Genomic DNA, 11,462 nt, shown 5'->3' with positions numbered 1-11,462 from the left:
ACATCTCTGGGCAATCTGTGGCAGTGGTTCTCAGTGTAAAAAAATTCTTCCAAAGATCTCATCTAAAGCTCCCTTCTTTCAGCTTAAAACTATTCCCTCTCACCCTCACTCCCTGCCCTTGTCAAAAGTCCTTCCCCAGCTTTCTTGTAGCCTCTTCAGATAACAGAAGGTGCTCTAAGGTCTCACCAGAGCCTTGTCTTTTCCAGGCAGAACAACCCAAACTCTCAGTCTGTCTTCATAGCAGAGCTGTTCCATCCCTCTGATCATTTTTGTGGCCCTAAAGGAAGTATAACAGTGGTGAAAATCTTCACTTAATTAAAAAAATAAAAAACCCAGAGGGGTGGGATGCTCAGCTGATGTGGGTGAGGGCAGCCCCTGCATGGCCAGGGCACCTGTTTGAACTCTTAGTGGCTTTAGGTTTATGTTGGCAGGAAGGGAGAGGCAGCTTGTCCTTATTCCTGCACTTCATCCTAACTCACTTGTAGCCTCCTCACACTTGGGTCAGGCTGTGGAGGAGGGAATCAAACCTCATGCCCTTAAGCCAAAGCAGCCTAACAAATAAGAAGGGTCAGCAGCAGCATGGGCAGTTCAGCATCTCATGTGCCTTCAAGTGACCAAAATAAAATACTTTGTTCCAGGTTAAGTTTCCATTTATGGAAAGGAAATTTTAAAAAGGGAATTTGGCGTGATTAAAATACTAAAAGTCAGTGGTTTGCATCTGCCCATGTTCAAACTCCGTGTCCCTCCCCAGTAAAAGTTCTTGCAGCTGCTAAGCACAAGCTGGATTTATGGGACTCAGACCCAGCCCATCCAGGATTGCAGAGAACAAGCTATTTTCTCAGCTGTTGCACAACAGAGGGACACAGGAGGCTCCTCCAGCAGGAACAGTGCCTGCTGCCCAGACAGAACACACCACTGGTTTCACAATTTCTGTACCTCTACGAGACCTTCACAGACCTTCCATTCTCAGAAGCAAGCAATGCTAGAACAAACAGACCTTAAATCAACACCCTTGCTAGCATATACATTTTTATTAAGAAAAAAATGAACAAAATACATTCTCTCCTTATGTACATTACATACAACATAACTACAATTGTAGATATTCCTCATTTCACTCATTCATTTATGTACAGCATGGGCCTTATGTTTATGCATCAACCCAGAAATTACCCAAGATGATTTATGCCAAGGAAGAAAATCAACACTCCGGGCTGAACAAAAATCATCCATTTACCTGTAAAGAAAAGGGCAGGATGGGGAATTATCAGAGTCCAGGAACAATGCCTGCAACCACCGTGGGCTCAACATAGTATTAGTCAGTATTTGACTTGATTCTTAAAACATGAGCACAGTGCACAGTGTTCATCACCCTACAGATCCTTCTTTCCAGCCCAGGGTTGTCTGCATCTCTCAGTTCAGCTCTCCTGTGGTCAGGGTTCCAAGACAACAACTGCAGGACAGCCACCAAAGGGAACTCAGATGGACACCAGAGTCAGTGGGATTGCTGTAGGGATGCAAATGCTTCGAGTCGGAGGCCAAAACAAAAAAAAAACAGGGTCAAAATCTGAACAGGCAGCAGACACTCACAATTCCAAGCACTGCACAGGGATAACCACCTTTTGGGGACAACACAAAGGTGTGAAGGATGAGACAACGAACACTGAAGGTCCAGACAAACAAACCACCACGCTGTTCAGCATGACACTAAGAGGCAAAAGCTCAAAGAAACAGCTTGAAAAATCACCCCTAAATAGGTGATGGTGTCCAGCCAGCTTAGCGGTGCTCAACACCAAGCTACTCAGATCCTGCCTACACCATCAATGCATCTATAAGAGAAAGTTGTTTTAGCAGTTTTGAAGTCCCATGTCCAAAGGGAAAATGTTTACTGAGGCTTGACACTTCTAAAATGAGGCACTCTGCATCTCAGCCTACAAGCTCACCACCAGCCCACAAGGATGGGAACACTGTCTCCTATTAACTGACAATGAGCCAAGAGGCTTTATTTTGACCCTAGGCAAAGTGGTTTGCACAATTCCGGGCCTCTAAGACTCCCATGAATGCTTTTATTTGTATAATTAAGCACTTTTCTCTGGTTTACAGTCATTCTCTCATTTCCTGCTGTGGAGGAGGGTATGCTGGAAGACATAGCAAAAAATACAGCTTCAGTAAATACTGACAGATACTAATAACCAGGGGTTTGTTTTCTTTTCCACTACCCAGCCCAGCAGCTTCTGAAGTGAAAAGTGTTTTTGCACACCAAAACATGTATGGGAGGGAGAGAAGGGAGGAAGGATAGAAACGATGAGGAAGAATGAAGGAAATACTCAGCCTCCACTGGCTTTCCCAGTTACCACAGCAGATGAAGGGCAAACAAGTTGGCAGCACAATAGTTATCTCATCCATGGTTAGATAAAGGTCTTCTCCAGTACAGCTGCCTGCATTGCGTGGGGAAAGAAATGAGGCTGTCGCCTTCTGCACAGCAGAGGCAGAAGGATCAGCTGATGCTCAGACTGGGTTATTTGCAGGGAAGTCATTGACTTGTAACTGAGAAAGCAGGGGTTGATAAGAGCCACTTTCCCCTTTTAAGAGCTGAGTTTTTTGTCAAAGACTTGAAAAAAAAAATAATAAAAAATGACTTCTCATCCTCAAAATGACTTCTTCAATGATCAGACCCTGTTCACAAGCTGCAGCACTTTTCTGTTTAGTGAAATATGAAGTAATTTATTCAATCCCTTGGGCAGATAGTTACAAAGTAAAGATATTTAAAGTGTATTTTCTCATCATTGGGGAGAAAAACCTGTCCGTTGGTATTTAGGAAGTGGAGAAGACTGCAACCACCAGAGCCACTGTTGTGGTCTAGCCTCCCCACCATCACATTAATTAAAAAGCAGCTAATCTCCCTTAATCTCACTGGCAGCTTTCATCAGTAAGCTCAGAACATTTTTACATTTTAACAATCTCTTAAGACTGTCAGAGCTGCTTTGACAGGTGTTTACACTGCACAACCTCCAGAAGAGTGTTAAGCCCAGCTGGCTTCCTTGCAATCACTGCAGACAGACTGGGGAGAAAAAGAATTGTATTAGTCTCTCTGGTGTCTTTGGGGCAGGGAAGGCCAAATGTCAAGGTGAAGCTCCAGGACTAGAAGATCCTGGTATTGCATCACTTCCATTTGAAAAAAAAGAGCCAGAGAATCCAGCTCACACGAAAAAAATTAGTTCTAAATAGCAGACCTACTTGTTAAGAGTCTTCAAAGTCCTTCCACAAAAGACAGACATCTTAAATATCCCCAAGCCTCTTTCTTCTCCCATTCCCTCTGCCCTGCTACACTGCAGAAACCAACCAAACACCCCAACCATCTGCTGTTTGCCTCCACTGGTGAAAGATTTGGAATGACAAAATCAGGTTGCAGAAACCTAGGACTATTATTTAAATGAAGTCGAGAGCTGGTATAATAGTCTTTGTCTTCTGGCAAACAGCTATCACACTCTTGGTGCCACCCCAAATAAACCCTGCTGAGAGAGGAGGGAAAGCTTATCACAGCTCTGAACGTGGGGTCATAGAGGGGCACAAGAAAATAGGTGTTTGCTGCAGCATTTTGCTGAGAGCACACTGTGCTGCTGCTGGGAAATAAGCTCCCACACTTCCCTGTCCTTACCCTGGAGAAGAATCAGCTCCTGAGGAGAATAATATAAATCACAAGGATCCTCCTTGTTTCAGAGGCAGCAGTAAGGAGGTTTTGCAAGGGAACCAATTAGAGTGTGATGATGTGACATGGAGAACTGATGCCTCAATAACCACCATCCTGCTCTAACCTTTAGCTCTTCAGTATTTCTCCATTAAACTTCGGGAAGTCTGAAGACACAGCATTTAACAGCAGTGAACAGTGACACAGGGAAAGAAAGTCAGAATAAACAGGGAAATACCCCAGACACCATGCTTTGACCATCAAACGGGACAGCATATATGCTAGTGATAAATCTTCCTTTGCAATTGGTAGCAAAACCAGAAGTCTAACCTGGCACAGTCAGTTCTGAGCTGCTTACTCATGCCACTTTTCCCAGGAAGGAACTATAAAGCCATGCTAGAGCTGAACAGTCAACTCATTTCTGACAGCACTCAAGATACTTACAGGCTCCAGGTCATCAGTAAGAGCTGTGCTGGCTCACAGCAAACAGCTGGAAGCCAAGACAACATGTACCTTTGTATGCATCGAGTATAAATTAAGATTTCAGGGTACTGAAGTGATACCACTGACAGCAGCTTAAGGAAGTCTGGCTGAAGATACTGAGAAGCAGAGCACTGAATCTGGGTCACAGCAAGCATCAGGAGTCCAGCACCAACAAATCGAGCTCCCACATATGAAAGCAAAGGAGATAGCAGCAATATGTTATCTTTAGGATCTGTGCTTGGGGAAGATGCTGCCTTGCAGACCTCTACACCTAAGCCATACAAGCTGGTGTTATATACCAGCCTCACAACCACTACCCCCTTCAGAGGGTTACATATATAACCAAAGCACTGCTGGACAATCCCAAACTCCATCCAGTTCCCTGATGTCTGCAAGAAATGCCAAAATACACCTGTTGGCATCAACTGTGATGTTTTCTTGTGTGACACTCAAAAGGCAATAAGCAGGTCATTAACTGGCTTCCACTCCAAAACTGTTTGGATCCACTGCCTAAGATAAAAGCATCTGGAGTCAATTTATCCAAGTGCTGAGCCATGTACTATTATAATGGTTCCAGTACAGTAAACCTACTTTTTCCACTCCAAGTTTTCATCATAATAGAGGCTTTCAGTAAAATAGGGATTTTGCCTAGAAGTCATTACAACACAGATTCCCAGCATAACATTTTCCATGAGAGGATATGATCAGGTCTACCATACCCATAGGCATTTGGATACATTAACAAGCTTCTGACAGTACATTTATATATCAACAATATTTACAGCTTATATAATACTATCAATCTATATCAAGAAGTCATTTAGTTCTTAAACTCTCCTTTCACAATCTCCTAATTATTAAATGTACTTATTAAAATTAGCCAAAACTCATTCAGAGTTTTTACAATCTTCTCCCTAATCAGAACAGCAATAATTTATTTCTTTTTAACTGAGCCCACCTCTGTTTCTGTAATAACTACAGCTATAAAAAAACACAAGAACTTCCAGAGACATAAATGAATTGCTTTTACTGTCAGGACTTCACTTGACAATAGCCAAATGCTCCTTATCTCTGAGCCAACCACAACTAATAAGCTAAAATTCAAAGCATACACCAGGACTCAAGGTTTCACAAGACATTTTCCCACTTCTAGAAACAAAGGTACCAAACAGAAATGTACCTAACAAGTTTTGCCACTTTCCCCAGAAGCATGACAGCATTACAATCACAGAATTACTGCATGTACAGAGATGCAGGAGCATTCAAATTCCAGGTTGCAAAGAGCTAAATCATACTAAAAGTTGAATTCTGTGAGCTCCACAAAAGTATTTCCTTCTCAATTCTGAAACGGAGGAGGCAGCAAGAGAATTCGTAATTAGAATTAGAATTAGTGTAACAGGTACCTGCCACCCTCCTGCATTTGAAACAAATAGCATTAAAGCTCATCTTTTTTACAGTGAGAGCAGCAAACAAGTGTTTCTCAGAATGCTGCTCTGAATTGATCACTCGCTGTCTGTAGCACTCACAAGTACAAGTTTGCACAGCAGGACAAGAGTGGTGGTACAATTTTGTGGCAAAGAAAACTCCCTTCTATGAATTTGCACATCAGGAAAATGATTCAGAAAACAGCTGTTCCACAAAGCCCTATGGAAAACACTCTTCCAAAGTCATTACTCTGCTTTGGAAGGAGTCTCTTCTGGAAGAAACAGCTAAAGAGACCCTGACACTTTTGGCTGCTGATTAAAAAAGTCCACAGGTGAAGCTCTCACAATCCCTTGCCACCAGCCCCATGTTTCTGCAAAGAGCCTTGCCTCCTGCAAATACGTGAGTCCAATTAACTTGCTTGCTGACACCTCCAGCACAACATTTTCAGGCTACATTATTACAATCAGTGACCAAAAGAGCAATTAAAGCCTGTCCCTGCATCCTTACTCCAGTGCCATCTTCATAAAGGGAAGATTTAGCATGCTCTTTAGGAAAGTTCCCAAATTTCATTTCAGTTGCTACTGTACAAGGCAAATGCCTTTAAAAAAAAAATCTTTACAATTTACTCCTTCACAGATTTAGTTTTTTTCAAAATGAGAGCATGATTTTGCTAACTGATCTTCTGGTAGGAACCTGCAGCCTGACCTCTGAGCCATCCTGGGCAAACTGAACCAAATCTTGAATATTTATTCACACAACTGCATATCACTACCTAAAACTACACTTAAAAGATGCTGTCCAGACAAAAGGGCAAACTAAACTTTTCCAAAACAAAGTTCTCCTTCCTCATTAAACTCAGCAAAAGGAAGAGATGCTTAAGAATAAATACGTCACAAATGTTCTCCTTAAAAAAGCCAGAAGAGTAAAACTACAATTTTATTTCAATAACCCCTTCGTATCACAGTCCAGGCCTCCCCAGGTTCAATATTAATTAGTGGGATCCTCAAAAAAAGAGCAAGAAGGCAGCTGTAGTCTCCTCATTTTTAACATCGTTTAAGTAGGTCCTTCTTCCACCCACCACATGAAAACATGTTAGGTAACACTGCAATACAAGTACTTGCTTGGAGAAGACATTTTGGGAGAAAGGACTCTTTAGGACTTCTGCCTTGTGAGGGGTTGTATAAGACAAGCATTAAGAAACTTACTCCACTTTGTCTAAATCAAATGACCAAAAAAAAATCAAATGTCAGGGGCTTTATTTCTCTAGGAAAGCGTCTCACTTGATAGGAACAACTTTCCATGAAGAATATGTTCATGTTTTCCAAAGAGAGGACCTAATGAATAATACTGTACGAGCAACTGCTCTAAAGGTCAGTGTCAATGAAGAACTAAACCCATGAATCTCAAAAGAATAAAAAAAAAAAAACAAAAAACACAACAAAAACTAAATCAGGACCGAAGTCTTGTCTCAAGTTTATCCCAACCCTGAATTCCTGCAGCATTAGAAACATACCAGAACCTTGTAATTTTGTCTTAAAAGATGCCAGTCATTATAAATTAGTCCCTCTCTGAAAAGCAATGATGTCTTTTGCAAGACCTTATTACCAAGTTTAACACAATTTAGAGATAACTGTAGTACAAAGATTATAGTGTTAAATCCATATACAAAGTCATCTTGTAAATATATTTGCCTTTACCTTATGTTTGCCTTGCCTAAGCTAAAAGTGGTCTCTGCTACAGCCTGCAAGCAGTGAGATTCAGAGTTGTCATGTATGGCTTCTAATTTTCTAACACTGCATGCACTGTGCTGTGAAACATGTTCAGGTGGCTGTTTTCACATCTTCTCTGTTTGTATTTCAGTATTTCTGTAATAGTCCCATCTAACACTTTCCTGGAATACCACCAGAATCTTTAAAGATCTGCGTGTTATTAAATTCAAACTCTCCCTGTAACTGTTTGTCAATAACTGGCTTATATGGAAAGGGATTTTATACTTTACTGCTCAGAATTTTGGATTAGTTTTTAAATCAGGTAGTGTAGCATACACCAATGCAAATAAATCCTTTTAATTTTGATGTCTAAGGACACAGAACCAGGAAAGACCCTTGGCAAAGCCATAAGAAACCTTCACTTTGGATTAACCTCTGTGGCCACAGGGTGCCTCTGCTGCTCAACAAATACTCCAAAGTTTCTGCTGGTTAATCACCAGCTGTAATCCATAAACTGTACTTGTGTGAGCTGAAATCGATCGGCTCAGGATAAAGGTAGGTCAATATTTTATCATCCTGAAGTGCTCTCATTAGCTGGGGTTGTCAGTCCTGCAGAAGCAATGTTCACCTCGCTCAGATAAATCCTTCATTTACACTACGCTACAAAAAAACTGAGCCAGGCTGTCAGGCTTTGCATTGCACCCTGACACAGAGTTTTGATTGAATTTCTTTAACACAAATCAAGCCTGACATGATGCACTGCTCACCAGCAACACCACTGACAAAGTTTTTGACTTCCCTAAACTCGTCAGAGCTCCTCAGTCCAGTTGTATCTTTTGGGTTCAGCCTCACACACGGCCATTCAAGGTGTCTGCATAAAAGTTTACAAAGAACTTGGCTGATTAGAAAAGCTGTCACAAAAAGCAATTAATTATCTGACTGAAGCTGGAGAATACACAGGCAAGTGGTAAGGGAGCACAACAGCACTAAAATTTTAAGTACTAGAGGGCTGCAGCATTGTGGCTGGTTGAATGACAAGTGCTCAGTACAGACTCAATGGAAAAATGCCTCAACTGGAATATTGCCCTGATACAGCACTGTCGAGACCTACATTCCTATCATACTAGCTCTACTTTAGCTAGCTAACAAAGCCTCAGCAAAGGTAGCACATCATAAAGCCTGACAGTGACGTAAAACTTTCCATGTCACTGGAAAAAAAAATTTGCAGTGTTTCAAAGAAACAATTTAATCAGATTTCATTTGCTGCACTGTGCTGAGCAGACTTCCACAGACATCTGATTTGCCACCCACTGAAGTGTACAGCATCTAAACAGTCTCAAGTTACAGGTTACTTAAAAACACTATTTGTATAGTCCTCCCTGAAGACCAAGCAAAGCCCAGTCTCTAACATACTGCTCCTTCCAAAGTGATTAAACACTAGGATGAGTTTTTAAATTTATTTCTAACATATCAGGACTACAAAAGTCACACAAAGAACATGAAAGAGGCAATACAAAGCAATCATAGCAAGCAGACACTCGAGCTCTGAACAAGACACTTCACTAACTCTTTTATTTCAAGAGTTCAAATCATCTTTGCACACACAAGACTTCCATCAAGTTGAACAGGAGTCATGTAGCCACAGTGAGTGTAGCAGTGATATCCTACTGGCATGAACATTTCTGGACATAAAGCTTTGTGGTCTCATAAATATTTACATTTGCCAGTTTGTACTGAACATTCACTGACACCAAACGCGGAAAGTTTCTAATGCTGGGTACACGTGTCCTTCGTTCCACTTCATAGTGCAGCACCAAGCTCTTACCTTACTTATAAAGAAGATTTTCAGCAGGGAAGCATATTTTCTACACATATGCATCAGCTTGCTTTCAAAGAGATTTATGCTAAAAAGGCCTCCCTCACATTCAGATGTAGGCCTAAAACGCATTTAAAAATGAACAAGCTGCGCTGCATAGGAAGGACACAAGCTGTTTGGAGCAATCCTCTTTACATTTACACATTGACAAACGCACACAGAAGCATAGGTGCATGGAAACGAAGACAATCTGCTTCAGAAATCCTACACCCAACCCAGAGACAGGTTGCAGAGGTTGGGTGTGTGTGTGGTGGAAGACCCAGTTCTGCCAGAGCTCTGCAAGGATCTGTGTGGTTTCTGATCGGAAGAGCACGGCAGTGAAAACAGAACAAACCCCAAAAAGAGGTCTGTGCAGATCATGACTGCACTCCCCATTGTTCCAGTACCTTCTCTGAGGTTTCCACTCACCCGTCAGGGCCAAGTGGAAGACTCCAGAGAATGGAAGATTGCCATTTAGGTATTTAGGTTTAGACGAGATATCAGATGCAATTAGACACTGTCAGCCCGTTCTGGGATGATGAGACAGATCATTTGTAACACATGCTCCCCTTCACATGACAAAACTGCCATTACAAGACTCAAGACACAAACATCACTATGACCTCAGTGGGTGCCAGTGTCCTGCTGCCAAGTTATTCAGCTGCTGAGGATGGGGTTGTAGGATAAAGCAATATATCATGATTAGCTACAAATGAGCAAAGAACAACCTCCTCCCCCTTTCTCACAAAACCCAAAATAAAACCCATCTACTTTAATTCCAGACAACCCACAAATCTCAGTTTTCCTCTACAGGCAAAAAAGATCACTGCATGATTGGGTTTTATTAATTTTTTTTCTTCTTCACCCCCCCCCCTCCCCCCTCTTTTCATCTTACATTTGCTAACTCAAAATCCAAAGTCAGAAAAAAATATATATATTTAGTCAGAAGTATGTCAGTTACATTTTATTAACCTACTCCGAGGGAAAAGCTTCAGGGATTCACCATACAAGTATAAAACCCCTTTTGAACACCTGGGGGTTACTATATAACTTCATCCCAGCAGTCAATCAATGCAGTAAAAAAATTAAAATACTGAAAATGGATGCTTTTCCACTCTTCCTTCCATGTGTCCAGTGATTGCTCTGTTACAGCGTGATGAGGTCTACCAGGTTGCCTTTAGGAGGGGTCATGTTGTCTGGAAAGAAGTTGACCAGTGTATCAAACAGCTGAGTTCTCTGCGCGTATGTGTGGTCAACATCTGAAAACCCTGGGGGAGAAGAAAAGGGGGAAACAAAGTCAGTGCTTACTACCTGAAATGCTCAGTTGAGCTATGGAACACGCCAGTTGTCCATTTGGGATGGATATTAACTATTTGCTACTTCTGCCTCAACTAACTAACCAGGCTGCCAGCTCCCCGGCCCACTACTACGTGTGTAAACACACAGAGATCACGTCACCCCAAGCCAACACTGCCATCAAAATGCCATAAAAAGTAAGAAGCAAAAGGCTGTCAAGCTCACTGACAGTCCTCAAGAAATGGGGGAAGCAAGAGTCCTCAGGGGACTGCTCTGATGTCCTAGAAAACAAAAATCTGTGCAGCTATTTTTATTTGGTGCCTCATTTCTTCTGTCCTCAGGCTTTCCTCATTACCTTCACTACTTACTGTCTTAACCAGAACTGGTACTTTTATTGCTTGCAGTTTTTCTTGAGACAACCTCTGCTGATGGTAGGAGTCCCAAGTCAGAGTTGCTACTTAATCACTGGACTTGCACCAAGGGCTCAGGCTGCATCTTGGCACAAGGGTGCTTTGCCAACTAGTTTTGTAAAGTGCTACCTCCCAAAAGGGGAGGGTTTACTCTGCAGCAGAAGAATTGTTTACCCAAATCCTCATACTTAAATCATCAACAGCAAGAACAATAGAGCAACATACAACCATTTCCTCTGCTTTGTATTACTTCAATCATTGGTATCTCAAAGGAATGTTTTTAATCCAGTGAACTCACTCTTCAGTTAATCAAAGTCAACCAAGTTAATAAATCAAGGAGGACTTGGGTTTTTTTTTTCTTTTAGAAACACCACTTAATGTATGTATCTTCCTATTTGTAAAGCCAACCACCAAATAAAATATATTGTCAAGAAATAATTCCACATTTAGAACATTTAAAACTGGGGGCGGGGGGGAAGCCTTTCTGAAATTGGTTTTTCTTTCTTTAAAAAAACCTCATTCTTCAGCATCAACTAGAGAAGGTCTTCCAAACCACATAGCGCAGCAGAGCCTGCTCATCCAGCCAGGCATAGTTC

The 11,462-nt window shown here is 41.6% G+C and overlaps 1 protein-coding gene across 1 annotated transcript in view; it reads right to left on the bottom strand.

Annotated features, from left to right (window-relative positions):
- Nucleotides 1-10,109: 10,109 nt before the first annotated feature.
- Nucleotides 10,110-11,462, bottom strand: part of MKLN1 (muskelin 1) — a 97,707-nt gene continuing 96,354 nt past the window's right edge. The window contains exon 18 of the mRNA XM_051615645.1: nt 10,110-10,428. Within this exon, the coding sequence (XP_051471605.1) occupies nt 10,307-10,428 (122 nt within the window). The 3' untranslated portion in view covers nt 10,110-10,306. The remainder of the gene's footprint in view (nt 10,429-11,462) is intronic.

The sequence above is a fragment of the Apus apus genome, chromosome 1 (assembly GCF_020740795.1).
Source record: "Apus apus isolate bApuApu2 chromosome 1, bApuApu2.pri.cur, whole genome shotgun sequence".
Lineage (NCBI taxonomy): Eukaryota > Metazoa > Chordata > Aves > Apodiformes > Apodidae > Apus > Apus apus.
The sequence above is the reverse complement of the archived record's forward strand: the minus strand, read 5'-3'. Positions and strand labels throughout refer to the sequence as shown.